This window comes from Rousettus aegyptiacus, unplaced genomic scaffold (genome assembly GCF_014176215.1).
Source record: "Rousettus aegyptiacus isolate mRouAeg1 unplaced genomic scaffold, mRouAeg1.p scaffold_m13_p_14, whole genome shotgun sequence".
Lineage (NCBI taxonomy): Eukaryota > Metazoa > Chordata > Mammalia > Chiroptera > Pteropodidae > Rousettus > Rousettus aegyptiacus.
In genome coordinates, this window is record NW_023416289.1 from 13,861,592 (window position 1) to 13,885,579 (window position 23,988).

General features: G+C 41.7%; 1 protein-coding gene and 2 pseudogenes across 5 annotated transcripts in view; 2 read left to right on the forward strand and 1 right to left on the reverse strand.

Annotated features, from left to right (window-relative positions):
- The first annotated feature begins 1,408 nt into the window (after nt 1-1,408).
- GFOD2 (glucose-fructose oxidoreductase domain containing 2) overlaps nt 1,409-23,988 on the forward strand; it is a 29,786-nt gene continuing 7,206 nt past the window's right edge. Inside the window, exons 1-4 of one of the 5 annotated variants that reach the window (XM_036231467.1) lie at nt 1,409-1,588; nt 21,009-21,097; nt 21,693-21,860; nt 23,465-23,810. In XM_036231467.1, the coding sequence (XP_036087360.1) occupies nt 23,552-23,810 (259 nt within the window). In that variant the 5' untranslated portion in view covers nt 1,409-1,588; nt 21,009-21,097; nt 21,693-21,860; nt 23,465-23,551. Of the gene's footprint in view, nt 1,589-21,008; nt 21,098-21,682; nt 21,861-23,444; nt 23,811-23,988 lie in introns of all 5 variants that reach the window. The other 4 variants (XM_036231468.1, XM_036231469.1, XM_036231470.1 and 1 more) reach the window with 4 other exon arrangements.
- Nucleotides 2,982-3,100, forward strand: LOC118611510 (annotated as a pseudogene).
- LOC118611647 lies at nt 12,011-12,129 on the reverse strand (annotated as a pseudogene).

The following is a 23,988-nucleotide window of genomic DNA, read 5'->3' on the forward strand; positions in this document are numbered from 1 at the left end:
TAAGATGTGCAGCTTAACCCAGCACTTATATTACTATAGAATACTTATAGAATGTTTTGTAGCACTATAAAGAACTCTTAGGGAAGAGCTAGTGTAGAGGGAAGAGTGAAGTATTAGATAAACACATGTCCTGGTTTCATAAGTAAAGCTATATATAGTAGATTAACTTCCCTCTAGTGGTTCCGAACCAGGACCAATTTTGCCCCAAAGAGGACATTGGTAATACCTGGAGATGCTTTGAGTAGTCACAGCTGGGGTTGGTGTGCTAGTGGCATCTAGTAGGTAGAAGCCAGGGGTGCTAACATTCTGCAATGCACAGAAAGCCCCCCATGACAAAGAATTATCAGGCCAAACACGTCGACAGTGCCCCTATTGAGAAACCCTACTCTAGAGTGAAACTTTGAATGAACTCAGACAGAAATAGATCAAACCTAAGCACAGTTTGATTCTGCCTCCCTTGTGCGCCTGGCTGTTGGGAATCTAGGGGGAAGGAATAAGGGGATAAAACCCCATCAGAAGATGGAGGGGGGAGAGGGAAAATTAGTTTCTCATCACTGGAAACTTTCCATGCTCACAAAAGTGTCAACAGTAGCAGGAAGTCCTGTTCCCCCTGGGCAGCAATAGTTCTGTTGGTCAGCAGTCCTCAGTGGAAACAACTGCCTCAGTGAAACTGACATGTTCTGGCATTACAGGCTGCTCTGGAGAGATGGCTGGGACGCCCTCCTAATGCCAGCTGAGCGTGGGTCCAGACTCACCAGGAGAGTCAGACAAGCACGGGTGGGTTCTCCCTATGCAGAAATAACCTCTAATCCCACATTTCCAAGATAGCCTGTTTTACACGAAGGTTTACAGGTTCCACTACCCTAGCTGACAGTCCGGTGAACCAAAGGGTAGTCTTATTACAAACGGTATTAATTTGGGGCGGGGGGTGGGGAGGGGAAAAATAGGATCCAGTAAAGAGATCAGGAGGACTGAGTTCCTAAACCTGAGAGCACTGATATCTAAGGAACAACTAAAGAACATCCAGAGAAAGAGGAGCCCAGACAGGCACTTGAGATGACAGAAAAAACGAGTCATTAGGAGTCAGGAGCCGCGAAGTCGGGCGAGTTCGAGAGAAACGGCAGACCTTCCTTCATCCCAAGACAACCAAGAACCACCACAGTCCCCAGAACCTTCTTGCTCTTGATGCCGGGCAACGAGCCAGAAAGAAGCCGAGGGTGGAACACCGCTCACTCCGTGGTCTGCACCGGGGAGTTGAATAACCAGGGCCTCCAGCTTAGCTACTTAACCTTCCCGGACAAGGAGCGAGCATGCGCAGCTCCGGGTCACAGCCCCGCCCAGAGCGGGTCCGCCCCCGCCAGGGAGCATGCGCAGGCCTCCTGCCGTGCCGTCCCGCCCCGCCCCGCCCCGCCCTTTCCAAAGCCCCCGGTTCCTTAGAAACCAGGCGGCGCGTTCCCGGTGCGGCGCGCTAGACATTGGGGCTCGTGAATCCTTGCTAGCCTTCCTCACGGGGGGTTGGTGGACACTGGGACCCTTCTGGATCTATGGTCTCCGGTGTGGAGCAGGACGGGCAATGCCAGTGTGCCAGGTGAGAGGCAGCCCGCGGCGGCGGGTGCGCATGGAGGAGGGCTTGGCGTGGCCGCGAGCGGGCGTCGGCGGGGCCTCCTCCGCGGCCCGGCGTCCGAGGTCGGAGTTGGGAATACGCGGAGTCGGGGCTGGAGGGGACCGTTCTAACTGCCAGCACCCGCGGGGAGTTCGGGGGTCGCCCCGGAGTTCGCCCTCCCCACCTCAGAAATAGGACCTGCAAGTTTGGTCATAAAATTAATTGTACTATTTTGGCTCCTGGAAGGACCTCGGTCCTAACTCATCCTTTTACTGGATACGAAAACCTAGGCTCCCCATCCCTGTGCAGAGTAGATCTCCTACCTGTGTGAGGCCTGACGCTTTGTGGATAAGGATGTGAGGTATGGAAGTCTCAGACAAAGGGTTCGTGGGGTAGCTTGGCCATCCTCTTTCAGAGTGAAATGGAACTTTTAGGGGGTAAATCTTTATTTAAGGAAAAGGTGTTCAGATGGCAGGTGGGAAAGGGGACACCCCAGGAGGTGCGGGTGGATCTGCCAGCACCGGAGTACGCACGGGCCACGTTTCATGGGCCCAGGCCTACCTCTGAAGCTTAGGAAGGAAGCAGATGGACCAGGGGAGACAAAGGTGAGGTAGGGTATTCTCACGAAGGAGGCCTTATCATATGAATGGCGAGGAAGGAAGAGTGGGCGGGGATATCTGGACTTGTGAATGGTCGTGTGAAGAGCTCACCTCCCCAAACTACTGCAGAATGTAAAGAACGGGACAGGAATTGAAAAGCCTAAAGCTACATTGGATGGACAGAAAGCAAGGTTATAAACCATGTTCATTGTCCCCACAATGTCAAGCTGAGGGCATGACATGAGGAAGAAAGTGGGTGCACTTTGTCCAAAAGCAAGGCTAGCCAGGCACTGCCCAGAGGACCTTTGTAAGCTGTGGGCACAAAGGTCTCAGAAGGAAGAGCCCTTAGTATATGACCTTTCAGTTGAAGGGAACAACTGTTAAGTTAGAAAAGACACAGCATGTTATGGTGACATAAAGAGATATGGAAAAGAGGGTTGTCTGTTAGCTTAGGGGAAGCTAGATTCATTCTTGATAAGGAATGAACTCACTGAAAAGCTATACCCAGGGACAAGAGTTGTAAGGCCATCCATTTTACAGAAAATATGAAAAATTACTGAGTTTGGATTAGGAATTTAGAGAATCTGGCTAAACCAAGAGGTGAAAGTTTTCAGCAAACATTGCTGTTGGTGGACTCTGCATTTTACAGATAAAGATTCTGTTGTGAAAGTCTTCCTTACCACCTGGTTGTCCTAATTTTCTTATGGAATGATTGGTCTGGGTCTGATCAGTTGTTTTTATTTGCTAGGAAAATTCAGACATAAGATTTATAATACCAAGTCTACAACCATTCCACGCTGAACGTGTCCGATCTCGCCTGATCTCGGAAGCTAAGCAGGGTCGGGCCTGGTTAGTACTTGGATGGGAGACCACTTTGGAATACCAGGTGCTGTAGACGTTAAAAAAAAAAAAAGATTTATAATACTAGAACCCACTAGTAGTGGGATTAGCAATGAAAAAAAAAAAAAGGCCCCCCCACAAAAAAAAAATTTAAAGATTTGTAATATGGGGAAAAGAAGTGTATGAGTTTTAAAAGATGGTTGCTGATTCTAATCATCAAAGTAAATTTGTTATTAGTTTGCTAAAATTAATTTTCAGTGTATATTCAGCTTCACAGCAGGTTTTTTCCTACCCAGATTGATAGTGTTAATAGGTCACATTAGTTTAAGGAAGAACTCTTTAAGTTTACAAATCAATGCCAGACCATAACTATGAATTGTTTTCTTTTTGGCTGTGAATTTTTTAAAATTAAAATATAGTTAATATGCAATAATAGTTTTAGGTGTATAACACAGTTATTCAACTTTGCATGGCTGTGCATTTTATTGACTTTTCTTGCACTATGGAAATATTTTGTATAAATACTTCAAGATATAATGGGGTATTATCAGAAAGGTATGTAATCTGTGGGGGAAAGTGGCACTGTTAACCAGATTTTGTCAGAAAAGTTTTATGAATATCCTTGTATTCTTTGTAGAAACACTCATTACATTAGTATTAGTTCAGATAGAATATAGAAGAATAAGCCAAAATCAAGATAAGGTGGACGGGGAGCAATTACCATCTGTGGAGCTGGATGGGAAGTGAGAGGATGCTTTGAATGTAAGTGCAAATACTTTCTTGAGTGAGCAGTTGGAGAAGATACTGCTTACATGTAGTGAGTGTGCCCCTTAGATTTATGTGCATTTTTTGAGCTCCTGTAATCAAAGACACTTGTCGGAGGAGAAAGATGGACTTATACAGACTCAAGTGTTTATTCGTTGCTGTGGCAGTGAAACCTTTGACAAATAATTAACATCCACTCCAGCTGAGGGCAGTTATCAAATCTGGCCTGTAATAAAGTACTCAACAGTATTTAATAGGCCACCTTACCAGATAAGCCAGTAATGCTAACAGGATTTACTTTCACTGAACTGATTTTCTAGTTATACAGTAAGAGGAGAAATGAAATCGGAATGCAGTGCCATCTGATTAAGAAGTTTTAATATGGATGTTGATGTACAGAAAATAGAGGAATCGGAGAGACCACTAACTTAGAAGAGCCTTTCTGATGCCTAACAAGTTACTTATGCATATTTATAATAGGAGGTCCAATTCTAGAATAAATCTACCATTGGAATTGGACAGCGTCTAGGAAAAAATTGAAGATTTTGCTGTTTTTGAGAATTGGTATACAGCATAGTAATGGGACATTTTTTTTTTTTTAACATACAAAAGTAGCAGCTTTGTATTAGAAAACTTCAAGAGTCTTAATTAAAGTCAAAATTACTTGAAAATTTAGGTAATTTTAAATTTTAAAAGTGGAAAATGAAAGATACTTGAAATAGGCTTGGACTCATGAAAGAATAAGTGTGTGTGTTACATGCCATTAAGTCGGCTTTGACTTCTAGCGACCCTATGAATGAGTGATGCCCACAATGTCCTGTCCTCAGCAGCTCTGCTCAGCTCCTGTAGACTAATGCATAGCTTCTTTTATGTAGTTAGTCCATCTCATGTTTGATCTTGCTCTTTTCCTGCTGCCTTCTATCTTTCCCAGCATTATTGTCTTTTCCAAAGAACCCTGCCTTCTCATGATGTCCCCAAAGTAGGACTGCTTCAAGTTTTGTTATTTTCACCTCCAGCAATATGTAAGAGTTACTGAGAAAAAAACATGAAAGCAGTAAGGCTTCCCTACACTCTAACATTTATGAATTAGCCATTAGGTCAGGAATGAGTTCAATAAAGTACTGCCTCTTTAAACTGAGACAAAGGAAATGAGACATGGAGTAAACATTTCTCTCATGGTGATAGGAATGAACACTTAGAAAATAAGGATTAAATATTAGGAAGGAAAAGATAACTATTCCTACAATATTTAAATACACTCAAAAGCTATTGTTAAGTATTTGTTTTTTAGTTCCTGCCCTTCCAAAGGGAGTAGCCAAGTAACGCCTTTGTCCTAGGTACTGTCACCTTTGTCCTAGGTACTGTCGGTTCTCAAGATAGCCAATGAAAGATGCCACACTCTGTGAGACCCAGAATAGCCAAGAATTCCTGGGGGGATATAGCCCACTCTCCCCCACACCTTTGTAAGCCATTCCCAAAAGCCTCTTTTGTAAGGGTTTCTATCTATCCTCTACTATGAAGGACTAGGAATGAAGGCTGTGAGGAGTGGAAACTGAGTACTGAGCATAGTCTTCCTTTCTGGCCTGGGATAACAGTACGACTCCCAGACTGTCAGCTATCAATTTCTCATGAGATTAGGTAACCCCAAAATAGAACCGGAAACACTCCTACTTGGCTTCGAGATGTACCGTATCCCTTTACAACCTCAAAGCCTTTATTTACTTTCACTATTATTTTTGCTTAGAACGTTGGGCAAATCATGTGACTTCAGAACCATAATTTTTAACCTATGTAATTTAAAACAAAACTAATTGAAAATGACATAAATGTCCAACACCAGAGAAATGGAAAGCCGGTTCATGTAGTCAGGAGGATATCATGTAACCGTTAAAAACTGATACCATGAAAAATCCATATGTCTAAACAGTAGGTGAAAAAAAATCAGGATACAAAGTTGTGAATACATGTAGTTTGATCACAAGTACGTTGAACATAAACGTAAAAACTTAGCAAAAAACAAAGAACAAGAACACAGTAATTTTCTATAATAAATATATATTTTTCAAAATGAGATATTAACTAGGTTTTCTTGTGGCAGTCATTTTGCAGATATGTCAATTTTACTCAATTAAAAAATTAAAATTTTTTTAAAGTGTATTTTCCACTTTCCAAAACAAAGAAACCAAGCCTCGTAAATTTCTTCTCGCTTATATAAAGGATGATTTTGAACTTGTTTTCTCTCTACGGGCCTTTACCCCTTCACACTCTAGACTATTAAAAGTGGTGAGGGAAGAACAATGGTAGGAAACTGGACGGCAATGACATTTCCTATCTCAGGTGTCAGTGAACCAAACAGTAATGCAGTTACGCAGATGATTAATTTACATGTGTATAATTGAAAGGTGACTGCACAGGTCTTGTACTCCTTTCTAAGACTGATATTTCTTTGGTGCTTGTTGATGGGTGGTTTCGTAGCTAGCTGTGTTCCAGAGCATATTATAGAATGTTCCTTGTGGTTAATGGTTTCTACAGCCCGATAGTGGTTCCCACTATCATCTCTGAGGAGACTCTGGGGGTGGCTCTAGGAGCATGTGAGACAGGGTGTGTTTGTCATGCTTGGCATTCTCTGATTGTCTGGAGATGGGGGTAGTACAGAGATCAGCTGTACCTATATTACTTTTCCTTTTTTTTTCCCCTCCTGTCACCCTGCCCCCTGCCTTACTTTTCAGCCTTTTGAATTCATTCCTGTGACAGGGCCCAAGGGGACACAGCTTGTATTTTGGAGGAATGGGGAAAATGAAATTATTGTGCTTAAATGGCTGTTTGGTTCCCCCAGACCTGGGCTTCCCCATGGTTATTCTTTATTAAAGAAAAAAGGGGGTGATATGGCAAAGACTGTCCTGAGCTTAGACTGTTTACATCTAACAGCCAAAAGATTGTTAAATTATAGTTGAGTGTGGTCATGGCCAATTGATAAGCAGTTTTCCGTATACAAGTAGAAAATATTTATGGAGGCACTGGGCATTTCCAGTTACTGAAGAACTACTTAACCTTCCTGGTGCCCAGAGGCCATCTAAACACTAAGTGAGAGAAGGCAGGTCATGGTTGCTGTCCTCTGGGGTGCCCTAAGAATGTCCTACACCCAAACTCGAGAAGGAAAGCAGAGAGGTGACTCTCTAGAGTTTCTCTTGTAGCCATAGAAGTAGCAGTTTTCACAGGAACAGAGTACTTGTGTCCATAGGAGATGGGAAGAAACTAAGAAAACTTCAGTAAATTAGGTTTCACATTGAAAAATGTTCATCATAATTAAAAACTCATCCTCTTGGGACCTCAGGTAAAACCAACATGTGTAACATACCTCTCTTCAGGGTCGGCTATTTCGCGTGCAAAATGGTTAGATGCGCTTTACCTCAGTAATTTAAAGGCAAAATCAGTCCCCCCCCCCCACTTCCCTGCCGCAGGAAAAGATCTTTGAACACTCATTATATTCTTGCATGAAATTAGTCCTTGATATTCAGCTATGAATGTTTCAACAAATGGAAACTAACCTCCAGGGACCTGGCATGTCTGAAAACCTCTCTGTGTCTCAGATCCCAGCATAATACCTAACTCATTGTGGTGCTTAAAAATATTGGTGGAAAGAACTCTAGTGACTGAATATCGTGCCATTAAAAGGAGTCGGGGAGCACAAGAGGAGATTCATGTTTGAGAGAAAGATGAATTCGGGTTGGGAGAAGCTGGTAGGTCACTGGGGATTTCCAGTAGTTACTTAGAAGTATAGAGCCAGAGCCTGAGTCAGCTTTCGAGGTGTTTGCAGGGAGGTCAAAGTGAAGTTGAAGGATTAGATAAAATTACTCTGGGAAAGAGTAGGGCCGAGGATGGAATTTTCATGTTGATATCAATCTGGAACTCACAGTTAAAGCATTCTTAGAAAAAATAATCTTCCGGTTATTGCCAGATTTTTAAAAACAATAAAGAATTAATATAGCTGGTAGATGAGTACTTTTTCCTACTGTAATCATGAGCTGAAGTTAACTTTTGGACCCGTTAGTGATCCAGATACCTCTGTGGGTGTTAAATTTACTTCTTTATGGCCCAATTTAGCTGACCCTTTTGTACATTGGGTAGTTATGCTTCATTGGACAGGTCATTAGGCCTTTCATTAGTGTAACTGCTAGAACACTTTGTGGATGGGGACGGGGGATGAGGAGCCACATCTTTGGCCAGGGCTGGGTATGCGCTCTCATTCTGTGGTGGCTGCCTAACAATTTACCCCTTATGTCAACTCGTAGAGCTGGGGGAATAGCATTTCTTTCCCTTGTCTTGTTTGTGTTTTTGCTGTCAGTGAGAAGGCACTCACTCTATGACCATGTCGTTGAGTCAGCGTATGCACTTAAGTCATGGGAGAATGAAACCTTCTCCATAGAACCTTTGGATCTTTGAAACCCACACACCAAAACATTTATTATACATTATTTGTAAAACTCAATACCTGTTTGTTCAGTTCAGTTTTTATTTATTTTTATTTTTTTTCCTCCTCTTTAATATCCCCCTACCCCACTTCCACCCCTGACCTATGGATGTTGCCATTTCCCCTTAAGAACTGGATCTCTGAAGGTGGGGTGTCTCCTCCAACATGTTTGCGGCGTGAACCCAGGGCCCAGCGCCTCTGAGATCTGGCACCCCCAGCACACTTGGGGGGCCTGGCGCACCCGGGGTATGGTCTGTGACTATGCCTGGGACATGAGCCCAGGACCTTCTGTGTGTGAAGCAGACGTGCTAACCGCTACACTATGGAGCCACCCCAGTTTTTATTTTTCAATGGGATCATAAATACAAGTAAAAAAACACTTTCACATCTATCTGAAAACAGTCCTGCTGAAAGCATTCATGTTACTGCTTCAGACTCTTAAGTACAAGTCGGCTAGTGTAGGTAACTGTACTGTAGGTAGTTTTTTCTCTTTGGGTCCAGCTCTTCTATCCAGGCACTGACAGCCTGTCTGCCACACTGGCTCAGTTCTAGATACTGGAGTGCCAAAAGGGGGACTGGGCGACAGACACACCCTCCTAGTTAATTCTTGGTACATGATTAATGTTGAAGGCCACATGGAAGGCATTCCTGCTTATTGCAAAATAAAGATTAAACTTAAAAATGACCTTCACACTTTCACCTCCTTTACCATGCTCAAGAATTATGCCCTTCCGTTACAGATCCCTTCGCAACTGGATGTTAAGTGTTGACCTCCACCCCCCAACCAGGGTGATGTTCCACAGTATCAGTTCTGGAAAACCATTCAAAGTAGCTTATGCTCTTAAGATTTTAAATAACATTTATTTAAAATCAGAAAGGCAAAGAAAGACTTCGGCAGGAAAAGGTGTTGCCCTCCAGTCAGGGCAGCATCCACACAGGCTTTGACCTGACTTCTCGATTCATTCATTCTCAAACTTAATCATTTGGGTGTTCATTCTTCAGTGGTTACTCAGTGCCTCCTCAGTGTCAGGCACACTGCACTCTGTCCTGGTGACAGTAGATTTGGGATAGGCAAGGTCATGCCTTCATGACAGACACTAAATAATAGGTGATCCCAATGAAGTATGATGGGCACTGTGAAAGCTAAAGCCCAGGCTGCTTGGGTACAATGAGCAGAATCACTTACCCCAGCCTAGGCACGGCCTCTCCGAATAAGTGATATTTAAGTGGAGATCTAACAGATCTCCAAGAAGGAGTTAGCCTGGGGAAGTAAGAAAAGATTTTTTCAGGCAGAGCAAACAGCTTGAACCAAAATCTCAGAGCAGGACTAAGGGAATTAGATTTGACAGCTGCTAGCATGTCGAGTACAATGTAAGGGGAAAGTGGTGAGGCGGAAAGGTGGGGAGAGGTCCAACCCACACTGAGGAGATGCTTTGTGAACCCCACCAAAGAATTTGGGGTTTATCCTAGGGGCATTTAAAGGCTGAGGAAGGGAATGGTTAGGACCAGGAGAACTGTGGGTGTCTGTTCAGGAGACCAGAGTAGTGGATGAATTCAAGGGGTATTACAGTGTCCAGTTACTGAGATGTAGTGATGGACTAGCTGTGGGGGCAGGAAGGTTTCACTGCAGCCAGAGTGGTTCCTTATAAACTGGTTAGGTCTGGATCATGATCACTTGCCTTTCTTTCACGATTGTCTGTTGGCATTTGACTTAACAGAGCTCTTGAGTGCTGGGTCGTTGTGGTCCTGCAAGGCTCGGCACACAGTGTGCTTCTCTGTTAAGGGGGAGGAAACTTGACTACAAAGAGACTGAGCTAACTGATAAGCATGAGTCACCTCATGTGGAGGAGGGGTGGTAGTTGGAACGACGTTCTGAATGAGGGCACCCTCTTGGCAGGTCAAGTTGTAGCTTAAGGTTGAGAGCAGCAGCTCATTTTCCTCATCTCAAGGGGCATGCAGAGCTATTCTGTTATATGATGCTTGTTTTTTTTTCCTGAACTATTAAACCAGATCATGTCCCAAACTACTTAGGTTAGTGACATAAGTAATCTCTATTAAATTAGTGAACATGTCCCAAGACCCTACTGAATTATATATAGTTTTGATAAGTTCAGTATATTATGTCTTGGTTTATTGATTAACTAACTATGCAGGAACTGGATCTGAAATCTTTTATTTTTTTCAGCAAATACTTATCAAACACCCACTAAATGTCAGGCCTTGTTCTAGGCACTGCAGGGTACAGCAGTGAACAAAATAACCAAAAATTTCCTGTCCTCAAGAAGCATACTTTCTAACTGGGGTGATATTGGGAGACAAACAATGGGAAAATAAACTCGTGTCTTATAAGACAGCACTTGAGACCTGAAGGAAGTGAGGAGCAAGTAAGCCAGTGGATGGATATCTGTACAGTAGAGGGAACTGCACATTCACAGGCCCTGAGACAGGAACAAAGCCAGTGTGTTTGAGATACGTACAGCAGTGAACCACTGAGACTGGAGCAGAATGAGTTGGGAAAGAGAACGAGGGTATAAGGTCAGAAAGAGAAGGGGAGGGTGCAGACAGATCATGTTGGGTCGTGTAGGTCAGTGGAAGAACCTTGGCTTTTATTCCAGGAGAGATGGGAAGCCTGTGGGGGGTTTGAGCAGAAGAGTGGTTAGATCTGGCTTATATTTTAATTGAGTTGCTCTCAGTGCTACATTGAGAATATATTGGGGGCGCAGCATGGGAGGAGCAGGGTAAAATCTGGGAGACTGGTTAGGCTGTTGTAATCATGTAGGAGAACTAAAGCGATAGCAGTAGGAGTAGTGGGAAGTGCTTGGATTCAGGATATGTTTTGAAGAGCCAGCAAAACATGTTTATGGATTAAATGTGAAGTGTGAAAGAAAAAGAATTAAGGATTGTTCCAAGGTTTTCACTTGAGCAGTTGGAAAATTTGTGTTACCGGTTTCTGAAGCCATTGTGGGAAGAGTATTGGAGAGAAACATCAGGAATTTAGTTCTGGACATTTTAAGTTTGGGATACTTATTAAAGATCCAAGCAGAGACATCAAATAGGCAGTTGTTTATTCTAGTCTGAAGCTTAAAAAAGAGGACCTGGCTGATAACTGTGGAAGTCATCAGAGAATAGATAGTATTTAAAGCCATGAGACTAACTGGGAGCCATGGTTACCACCATCATCACTAGCAGCTGGTACTGAGAACTGGCCAGAGAGGTAGGAGGAAGCCAGGAGACATTTGTGTTCTGGAAACCAAGTAAAGAATGTTTCAAGGAGAGTGAACCTACTGTATCAGATGCTGCTGCTGTCAACATCAGTGTAGAATGAGGAGGAGAATTAACCATTGGATTTAGCAACATTTTAATTGTATTTGACAGATATCAGGTAGCTGAAGCTTGTCAAATAATTGTTTGTCAGGCAGCTGAAGTATCTATAAGCAATACTCTAGGGTTGTCAGCCTTGATGATGCTTGAACACAGAGCAACATAAGATTGTTGCATAATCACACTTTAAAGTTCTGAACATTTTGCTCTTTCTTCCTACTTTTGGACCCATTTTATATGAAGAATGCTGTTGGGTAGAGACTGGAACACTGCTTTGGGGGAAGGGACGGTCTGCCAATCACAGACTGGCTTTTTTTTTTTTAATTTTTATTTTTTAAGCGAGGCAACCCTTGGTTAACCTCACACATTGCAGGGACCTTGTCAGCTTACAATCCTTATTTTTCTTTTTTACGCCTACAGCACCTGGTCTTCCTAGGTAGTCTCCCATCCAAGTACTAACCAGACCCAACCCTGCTTAGCTTCTGAGATCAGACAGGATCGGGTTTGTTCAGGGTAGCTTGGCCATAGACTACAAACTGGCTTTATAATGCCATTGGACTACTGTGCTTTTTTTGTTTACTGAACTACCAATATGCCAATGTTTTTATAATAATTCAGTCCTCAAATATGAGTAGTGCCCTTTTTATGTGGAACTCAAAGTGCATTATCGATACATCATTAACACTTCTTTAAATAACTTAATTCTTATCCTGCTGACTGTTCTCATAGCACCCTGTTCTTTTTCTTTAGAGCACTTATCTAAGTTGCAATGGCATGTTTTAAGTGATTTGATTGTCTTATCTTTCCTGCTGGACCATAAACTCCATGCAGTCAGAAGCTTTATCTGTTTTGCTCATCTGTATATCCTGCGTTTTGCCTAGGCCTGACCCATAGTAGATACGAAGTAAATATTTATTAGTGAATCAGTTTGCATTAATTATGGGTGTTGTTTTATACCTAAGCACCTGAAACACAGGTAGTAAAACAGCTAATGTCACAGTCTGTTTTAAAATTAGATTGAGGGTCCATCTCACTTAATAATTAGGATCCCGGCCACATCTCTGGCCACATGCTCTACTATAGTGTATTTTATATTAAGATACAATTACTAAAAAAATTCATCCAGGAAATATCTGATTCCCAAACAAGCCCGTTCACACTGGCCATCTGGAATGTGTCAGAGGGGACAGAAATCTATGGCAAAGTCTGTGGAGGTACCTCAGAGGAAGAAAGGGTGTCCTAAGGATGCATAGCTCTTGAGAATGGTCCTTTTAGGGCACTCCAGGTGTGGGCTGGTTCTGGGGTGCAGTAGGGGTTGGGCACAGAGTGAGGACTTCCCACCCTTATGGGATGCAAGCCTCATTGCCCAACCCGTATGGCTAAAACCACAAACTTAAACCATTTCTCACTTATAGCCATCATTAATTTTGCTTGCCTGCAGCTATACAGGAGAAAAACTCCTTTTTGACCTCCCCCCCTTTCTTAGTATGAGTTGCTGATTGGTGAGGACTTGCCTAATACCTATAATTCATCAGCTTGCCTAGTATGATATTGGCGAGGGAAAAGTGCCATCATCAGATACCCTCAGTAAGTGCTGAGACCGACTAGATCATTGGGCCTTAGCTTGAAGTTACTTCCTCAGGAAACTTACTCTCTTGGCTCTAGCCATTGTCCCTATACCGGTGATATGCCCTACAGTAAGCTTACAAGGTTTTTGTTTTGTTTTAAAGGAAAGAGACGTTTACTTCACACATATCCATTTAGTTTGATTATAGACCTAAATCTGCAGGGTGTGTATAAGTCGTTCTGGACCCTTAGATACAACAACTTACGGTGATTAAAAGTCAAGGTATAATTTATATGCAATTAAATGCACAGATCCGAAGTATTCAGTTTGATGAGTTATGACAGTTGTATCACCATGTAATGACAGCGCAACACGAGATATAGAACATTTCCATCACTCTAGAATGTTTCCTTGTGTCCCTTTCCAGTCAGTCTCTTCCCTCACCCCCTCCCCACCTCAGCCACCCCCACTGCCACCTTCTAACTACTGTCTCGATAAGTGAGGTTTGCCTGTTCCTGTACTTTGAATAAGTGGAATTCTACAGTGGGTTTTTTGGTGTTGTGTGCCTGATATCTTTCACTCAACATAAAGTTTTTAAGATTCACACATGTTGCATGTATTAATAGTTCATTCATTTTTACTGCTTTACTATATTCTATTGTATAGCTATACCATAATTTGTTTATCCGTAATCTATTCATGAACATTGGGTTGATAAATGTTTAACTTTATAAGAAAATGTGGGTTTTCCAAAGTGTGCTGTTTTATACTTCTACCAACAGTGTATGAGAGTTACATTTGCTTCATATCCCTCCAAACTTTGGAGCTGTCGATCTTTTTTTTTTGCCATTTTAGTGGGTATCTCAGTGTGGTTTTAATTTGCATGTTCCTGATGACTAATGGTAATGGAGCACCTTTCCACGTGCCTTTTGGCAGTTGGTTCAATGTCAGCTAGAGATGATTTGGTCACGTATCTCTCATGATCGACTACGATGGCCTGGGTTCATTTGTTCACGTGGTGATGGTCCCTGAGGTCCCAAGAATAACAAGAGCAAGCTTTAACGCACAAGTACTTTTCAAACCTCTTGTGTCATGTTGCTGATATATCATTGGCCAGAGCAAGTAACATGGCTAAGTCCACAGTCATTGTGGGAGGTGATTGACTACCCAATGGCATGAAAACAAAGAAGAGAATTGTTGTGGCCATTTTGCAAACAACCTACCGCAACCTAGAAAATATAGAGGAAACATCAAGAGTTTCGTTAGAAACGACATGGGTAATTCCACAGTGTAGAAATTAAGACCAATAGAAGGAGAGTTAAATAAGGATGGATTTCAAGTCAATCAAAAGTAGAACTTTCTGACGAAAATGGCCCCAGGAGCACAGAAATAAAGAAAGGACCTTGTCATTGGATGTGTTGGAGAGGCTGTGTAATTTCTTATCTTCCTGACCAACTTGGACCTGAACATCATCTCCAAGATGCTTTCACACCACCTGTGGCCCATGTAGTTAATGGTGCTCTTCTCTGTTGTTCTACATGCCATACCATATAATTTGTTTGCCTACTGGTCTTGCTAATGAAATGTAATTACTTGAGGACTTGGATGACATCTCAGTACCAATATCTGCAAGAAATTGTGTTCTGTTCTCAGGTTGCCTCCTGGTGGTTAAATGACTATGTCAGCTCCAACCATAGATTCTGCATTTCAGGCAGAAAGAAGAGGGAAATGGGAAAAAAGTAATGTCTGCCAGTCAGTGAAGATCTTCTCCTTTAAAGAACATTTTCTTAAGCTCTACCAAGCTGTATCTTCTATTATTTATCTTCCTAGACACACCTCTTTGCAAGGGAGGTGTAAAACACAGGTTTTAACTGCACATTGCAACCCCAACATTGTAAAGGGACTGTTGGTAGGAAAGGATTCGTAGGCAGCTTCTGCCCAGGGTCTGACCATTACTCGAGCTCCCTAATGAATGAATGACCTCTCTGACGTTATGCACTAACACCAGAATTCCCAGAATCTGTGACTCCACACATACAGTGAGGGAGCGTGTCCTTTTTATCACAGTCCTGGCTACCATCATGACTATTGTCTGTCAAATGGAGCTCCTGGCCTTATAACCTAGGGGATAGGGCAGGGTCTGCAAACTGTTTCTTTAAGGGGCTAGAAAATAAATTTTTAGGCTTTCTGGGCCATATGGTCTCTGGTGCACCTACTTTGCTGTTGTAAAGCAAAGCAGCCATAGATAAAGGAACGGATGACTGTGTTCTGGTAAAACTTTATTTACAAAAACAGGTATCAGATTGGCTTTGGCCTACCCCTGGGGTAGTGAGGAAGTGGGTCTTGTCCTATGGTTTTACAGAAGCTGTGGCTTGAGGACTGGACGTGCAGAAAGTGAGATGATATTCAGCCAGTTTGGGGAGAACAGGATACAAATCTGAGCTTCCACAGCATCTCAACATCCAGGCCTTTTGGGTTGCTTATTTCTCTTAACGACACTATAACTTCCCAGTCACTTAGGCTTAGAACTTTAATATCATATTTTTAGAGGGCCACATTTACTGAAATATAATTTACAGTAAAATTTGCCCTTTGTAGTAAGTATAGTTCTATGAGTTTTAACAAATGCATGTAGTCATGTATTTGTTAAGCTATAGAACAGTTCTTCACCACCAGCCCCCACAAATTCTCTTGTGGCCCTTTGTAATCTTATCATGCCCGTATTCCCAGCCCTTGGCAACCACTGATCTATTTTCTGTCTCTGTAGTTTATTTTTTTCATTATTTCATAAATGGAATCATACAGTATGGAGCCTTTTAAGTTTGGCATCTTTCAGTTAGCATATGCATTTGAGCATCATCTGTGTCATTGTGTGCATCAATAGATTCTTCTTTTTATTGCAGAGTAGTATTCCATTGCATTGATATTCTCCTGTTTGTTCATTCATTCGTCAGGTGAAGGACATTTGTGTTGCTTCCAAGTTTTGGTAATTGGGAATAAAGCCAACATTAGACATGAGACATTCACATAGAGGTTTTTGTGGGAATGTTACTTTTCATTTCTCTTGGGAAATACCTAGAATTTGGATTGCTAGGTTGTATGATAAGTGTATATTTAAGGATGACAAACTTTTCCAAAGTGGCTGTACCGTTTTTCATTTTCACTAACAATGAACAGTTGCTTTATATCCTTGCCAGTATTTGATGACAAGTTTTCTAAATCTCTGAATTTCAGACATTCTAATGGGTGTGTAGTTGTAATAAATAAGTTTTAATTTGTATCTTTAGTTAATTCAATCTAATAACTAATCTAATGACTATTGATATGGCGAATTATACTAATTGATTTTAGACTGTTGAAGCAGCCTTCCATTCCTGGGCTTTAACCTTCTTGGTCATGGTGTATTGCATTTTTAACACATTGCTGGAGTTGGTTTGCTGATATTTTGTTAGAGGGTTTTGTGCCTGTGTTCATGAGGGATGTTGGTCTGTGTCCAGTGTCATTTTTGGCTCTTCCCTCTCCCCTCCTAATCCCAAGTCCTATTAACAGCTGTCTGCTCCATTTCATTCCCTCCAACAGACCTTCCTTATTTCTTTATATCCTAAGTGGTTCTCTGGTGTTTCTTAAACTCTATTCCACCTACATCAAATAAAAAAAAAAAAATCTGATTCTAGTAGTCAGAGTCTGGGCAGGAAACAGCCAGCACACTGAAAGGATTAATTGAAAGACTTCTAATGAAGGAATTATTACAATAATGTGGGCTGTGTGGGAAACCTACAAGGAATGGTAAGGACTGGCTACAGCTGGTAGTGTTATCACCCCAGGTGTGATGGGAGGGTTAAGGGGTTATTGGGTCCAGCAAGAGCTGTGGCTCTGGGAGAGGGGTGCTGTAACCTTGGTTAAGAAACACATCCCCTGTCAGAACCACATCCTGGTAGGGAGAGAGACGAGAATAAATACCTTGACCTTTCTTCTTGCTCTTTTATCTCTTCCTAGTGCTTCCTGTGGGCTGGACCCAAATGGTAGCCAGAGGGCCTGGGACCCATGTGATGTAATCTTTAGAGATCAGCCTTCGACTCCTGAGAAACAGCAGGGCAGAGAGGAGATTAGGTGGGAAAGGTGGGGCAGACCAAGAGTAGAGAGCACACCCACCTGGCAAAGTCCAGACTTCTTAGATGAGCACTTTTTGCCACCAGCTCTGGCTCCTACTCCCTAACTTGTTGCTCCTCAAATTATGACTCTGTCTTTTCTTGTTTTCATCTCCCAAAACCTCCTAGTTAGGCCCTGAATAAAGCCATGATATATGAACATACCAATATTGGTTTGAGTAGTGGAGGTGAGAGGCAAGCAGTTGCCAAGCCAGACAGCAAAATGAACTTTCTATCTCATACTAGTCACTAAGAATGAAAGAAGAGTTGTTCCACACATACAAGCCTCTGTTTTCACAGAGTTTCAGAGAAGATAAGTAACCTGCCCAAGGTTTCACAGCTGGTTGTGACGATCTGTCATACACAGCTGTCAAGGTAAGAATGTCCAAACCTGTAGAGAATTTTTAGAAAAATTATTTGACCCAAACAGAAGATACACCTGAAAGCAAATTCTCAACGGAATCGAGAAAGGTTTTGGAGAATGGCACTTTAAAGCTTCTTTTATGCCTTTGAAATTGAGGGAAGATAAGGAAGGTTACATGAAGGTGGTTGCTTTGAAAAAGACACACAGGTGTGTGGACATAGATGCACAGAAATAATAGACAAGGTAAAGATAAACTTTTTGCAAAAAAAAAAAAAAAATTATGTGCCTGGGGCTTGACTCCCCACCATGACTCTGCCTATTTAGAAATTTGTGATCAGATCACCCTATGAGGTTATTTTCCATAGGACTCCCCTTTTCATCCACGCAGTGAGCTCTGAAATCCAGGAAAGTTACCTAGCCTCTCTCAGCTTCCGTTTTCTCATGTATAAGACAGGGTTGCATGGACTTAAGAGAAATGTACTATATATTACACTAAACACTGCCTGGCCTATTGCACTCATTGCACATTAGCTCAGAATATTATCTTCATATTCTTTCACAGGTTTTGAAGACGAGAGATATAAGTCACAAATATCTAAAAAAAAAAAAAATCTATGTAGTGATTTACTATGGCCCAGGCCCTATTATAAATCCTTTACAAATATTACTCATTTAGTTTTTAACTGCCCTATGAGGTAGATGCAATTATCCCCATTTTACAGAGGAAGAAACAGAGACACAGAATGATTAAGAAACTTACCTGATGCTATCTGGCAGGGAAATGGTACAGCCAGGATTTGAGCCCACGCAAGGTCGGCTGTAGATTCTATACCTCTAACCTCTGTGCTACCTTCCCCGTAACCTGTAGCCGTGTAAAGGTGTGTCTAGCCAGTCCTGCCAAGGCACTTTCTACCCTTCATCTTGACCACCATGTATTGATTGGAAGTCATGTAAACTAGGCCTGGGTTTATGGAGATCTTTGGAGGCACATGAAAGGTGTGTACAAGAATATTAGAGGCAAGCAAAAAAAGAATATTAGAGGCAAGAGAAAAGTTAAGGTTGAGAAAGGGTAGTCACTGAAATAAATGAGGAAAACCAGCTCTGCCTGCTTGAGCAGGAAATACCCAGTCATCAAGCGTGCCTGGCTTCATGCCATCTGGCATCCTCATAGGCTGGCTGATGCCCCTTTGTGGGTGTTAATGAAACTGCCCTTTGAGTCAGTGTCAGTAAAAAAGAGGTTATTAAAATTTCTTCTAACCCATTTTGTTGTTTTAAGCCATTCACGATGCAAACATACACCCAAATATAACTAGAGCATGCAAGGAATGAGGTACTAGAGAGGAGGAAGTGCTCTCTGGGAATGAATTTAGGAGGACGTGGACATCCTTGCTTATGGTGGCTGTCTCACTCACCTGGTTCTTGTAGCTCTTGGTAATTAATGACCCACAAAATTTAAGCAGAATCTCATCTAGCGTAACAAATTTGACGCTCTTAAGCCGCCAGGAGATCCATGACTTGTAAGTAACCAAAAAGAACCTGTAAATGCAGAAAATGACCAAAATAGCCGAAAAGAGTCCAGGACTTGAAAATTATTTAAGGTACTATGTGACTGATCTGTTTTCTAATTAGAAGAGAACCGTTAAGGGGAAGAGAGTTATCAGCAAAGAGGAAAGAGGGGGTGACTGAGAGACCACAGACATTATTCATCATAATTAGAAAGAAAGATGGTTTTGATAAAACCCAATGATAGAGTGTGGGGGCAAGCCAAGCTCCACAGCCCCAGAGAGTAAAGACTGAAGGAGGCCAGAAGCTGACAGGGGTCTGGAATTAGAGGTAGCCCAAGTCATGCTTATTTCAGTGGCTCAGAATGGCACAGGTCTCCTTCAAGGAGGATCTAGCAGTAGAAAATGCTGTACTGGGCTATACCGGCGAACCATCCCTTAACATAGATGTGTACTTTGCATAGTACACTTGTATCTACAGTAAAAGCAAAAGAGATGCTGGATCTTAAAATGAAATTAAGAACAAATTTTTCATTTAAAATAACACCAAAGAAAATAAAATACTTTGAATACAAAAAAGCGTGTAACTTATACTCTCTGAAAGCTACTCTGTTGAAAGAAGTTAAAGACCTAAGTAAGTGGAAAGACATCCTGTGTACATGGATCAGAAAACTTAATATTGTTACGATGATATGTTCCCCAAATTGATCTACAGACTCAAAGCAATCTGTATCACAATCCCAGATTGACAAACTGATTCTAAAATTTATAGAAAGATACAAGGGACCCAGAATAGCCAAAACAATACTGAAAAAGAACAAAGTCGGAAGAGTCACACTTACTGATTTCAGAACTTACTTTAAAGCTAAAGTAATCAAGACAGAGTGATACCAGCATAAGGACAGATGTATAGATCAGTGGAATAAAGTTGAGAGTCTATTAATAAACTCATATACTTATGGTAAACTGATTTTCAACAGAGGTGTCAAGGTCATTCTGAGAGAAAGAATAGTTTCTTCGACAAATGGTACTGGAACAAGTGAATATCCACATGCAGAAGAATAAAGTTGGACGTCTGTACCTCCTAATTTCTCCTTCCTCCTATTCCCTGACACTAATTTACTGTCTCCATGGATTTGCCTATTCTGAACTTTTTGTTGTTGTTATTGTTGGGAACATTTTATGTAAATGGAATCATACAGTATATGGCCTTCTGTGACTGGCTTTCACTTAGCATAATATTTTCATGGTTCATCCATGTTGTAGCTTTTATCAGTTTTTCCATTACTCTATGTGGCTGAATAATACAACATTGTATGGATATACCACATTTTGCTTATCCATCCATTCAGTAGTTGATTGACATTTGGGTGGTTTCCACTTTTGGGCTATTATGAATGATTCTGCAGTGAACATTCACATACAGTTTTTTGTGAGATATGGTGTTAATATGATCTAAAAAGTTCTCAATAAACAACTGTTCTCCACTATGTATTTAATTTTCCCAGAAAGAAAATAATACACAGTAATCATCAATTACTCTGAAGCCATTGTTGTCATTTCGAGTAATTGTCCTCCCAACTCTTAACTGGTTTATTGCTAGTAATTTCACAGAGCAACCTTATTGGGTTATCTAAGTATGTGTTTTGAAACTCATCTCTCTTGGAGATAACCCTCAGAAGTGACTCTGCACAAAGGTATACCTGTCTGAGATTTCTGGATCATGCAGAGCCTTGAAGTCATACAAAGAATCTGGGCTTCATACTGGAGAGAAGTTTCTGAAGGACTTGAAAAGAAAGGGAGTGATGTGATCCCATTTGCATTTTAGAAAGATCTCTTTGCAATATGAGGAATGGATGAAAGAAGGAAATGATGGAAGCGAGAGAGATCAAGTAAAAGGTTGTTGCAGTCATCCAGGTGAGTGGTGCTGGGGGCTAGACTAGCACAGTGGCAGAGGGATGACAAAGAAAGGGTGGATTTGAGAGAATAAAGAGGTAGGATCAACAAGACTTGACATTGAGTTTACCTGGACAGATACGGGAATAGAGAGAAGTTGGGGGTGCTAGCTAGCTTTCTAGGTTGAGGAACTGAGTTGGAGACATTCCATGAGACAGAATATAGAAATAAAATGTTGGTAGGAAGGTTTATGATATTTATTAAATGCTGACTATATACCAGATGCTTTGCTAAGAACTTAAAACTGGACCTCATTTAATTGTCAAAAGACCCCGGGAGCTATATAGCAATAGACCTGTTCTACTCATGAAAAAGTTTATGTTTAGCTCAGTGGTCAGGCCAGGATTTAAACCCAGATATCTCTGATGGCTTCACTTCGTGTGCTCTCGCCATCTCACTTTACAGCTTCTGTTCAGGTTTGGTCACGTAGGTTTTGTGGAGCTTGTGGAACATCGGTATATACTCTAGAGTACATTGGTATGAAGCTCTGGAGAGAAAGCTGGGCTCTTGCCGCAGGTTTGGAAGTCACTGGTATACTAATTAAAGCCTTGGACAGGAGTTGTAAAGAGAGCTCGTGGAACAAGAAGAAAAGAGGATGCCTCTGACCAACCTCAAGAACTTCAGGATTGAAGGTGCTGGGGGCAGGAACGGGGAGCCCAAAAGTGGCATGGCACTCAGAAATGACCAGAAAGGTGGGAGACTGTCATAGATGGGGAGAAAAGAGGTATGTATATCCCTAGTGCTCACAGTTGGGGAATGGAATAGTTAATTATGATGCATTTATAAAATGAATACCATGTTCCCATTAAACTGACAAATAGATTGACTCTGATCTGCTATGCAAGTGAAGTGGTATTATGTGGATAAAGTAGAAAAGCATAGTCATACATTTGGATAAGACTTTTTAAAAATTAGATTTACAATGACCAAGATCAGAAGTAGTCAGATTTTAAAAAGATAATTGGTAAACTAAGGGACGGTAAAGTATTGACAAAACTATTATTTAAAATGGTACAGCCCCTATGGAAAACAGTATGGCCGTTCCTCAAAAAATTAAAAACAATTACCATATGATCCAGCAATTCCGCTTCTGGCTTAAGATGGTAAGTTTTATGTGTATTTTACCACACACACACACACACACACACACACACACACACACAAAATAATGATGATATAGCCTTATCTGCACAGGCTGATTCAGCGAGGTCTGGGGTTACCAGTGACCCTAACTACACAGCTAGAGTGGGAACCACTGGTTTAGCTGGGAGGAGGGTGCCATATAGGGAAACCTAATACCTTGAGCACACTTAAATCTTATCTTGGTTTCCAAGCTGACTTTTGTTTAGCTTTTTTCTTTATTTCATTTTATAACCCTTATCAGGAGGAAGAATAAGCCATATTCATTGTAAAAATTTTTGCAGAGTTAAAAAAAAATTATAATCCCTTTACCCCAAGTAATCATGAAATTCAGATGTATTCTGGTCCCTTCTACTGTTATGTGTGGAATGTCTATAGCTATAGATATATTTGTATATTCTCATAAATATATGTCTTTTATACTTCATTTAAAAAAAATTGATGTTATACTTCACATCGTTTTGTTTTCCGCTTTTTAATGAATATATGGTGATGTCTTTCAGGTCATTGAGGGCCTTCTACCTCATGGTTTTCAGTGACTCTATAGTGTTATTTATCAAACCTATTACTTTTATTGAACACCTAGATTGTTTCCCAGTTTTTGACTACCGTAGTCGATGTTGGCATGATTATCGTTATACAAAAAATGTATATGTATCATTTTAAACATCACTGCTGTTTTTTGTTGTTGCCAGTGTGTAGTTGAAAAAATTTTGGGGGTAATTTTTTGTTTTCTAGTGAACACTTTCCTATGCTTGCTATCATAAACTTTTAAATTGTATGCTGCATAGTACCTAGGTAGATCGCTTTCATCTTTTACTGGTTTTTGTTTCCCACTCTTTTTCTTTCTGTAATATATCAGAGAATCATGAACTTTTACAATTAAGGCCCTGAAGGTTGAATGGGTTGACCAGAGTCACACAGAAAATTAACATAACAGGGATGTGAACCCAGCTTTACTCATTTTTCATTTTTCCTCCTTCCAAGAGAGGAAGAAAAATATTCTTAAGGCTATGCTAATATCCTTAGGTCTCCATGGGAGAAGCTTCTGCAGCTTTTCATTTCAGAGCTGTATTTATTTCATTTGTGCTTTTGTGGCTGAGAACTTGTTGTTTCTAAATAAGCCAGAAAGTAGCCTCAACTGAGTGTGCCCTTCACTAAAAGCCAGTGTACTGCTTGCTGTTCCAGGAGCCATGTTTGACCAGGACTGTGGGATGGTCGTATTCATGCTGGAGGCCCTTGTGAGGAGATGAGTTCGTGAACAGAGAAGCCAGCATGAAGATGCTCCCAGGAGTGGGCGTGTTTGGGACTGGCAGCTCCGCCCGGGTTCTGGTCCCACTGCTGAGGGCAGAAGGGTTCACAGTGGAGGCCCTTTGGGGGAAGACTGAGGAGGAGGCGAAACAACTTGCGGAGGAGATGAACATCACCTTCTACACCAGCCAGACTGACGACGTCCTGCTGCATCAAGATGTGGATCTGGTGTGCATCAATATTCCCCCTCCACTCACCCGGCAGATATCTGTGAAGGCTCTAGGTATGGATGGTCATTCCATAGCAAGGGCAGGTTATGTCCCCTCCGGGTGGTCCTTCTTGGGCTTGAGTCTGCAGGTCCTAGTACTCTGGGACAGCACTCACTCCTGTGGGAGTCCTGGGGGAGAGCACGTTGGGGAGTCTTACAACTTTGGGAGGAAATGCTCCAGTGACTGGGGAAG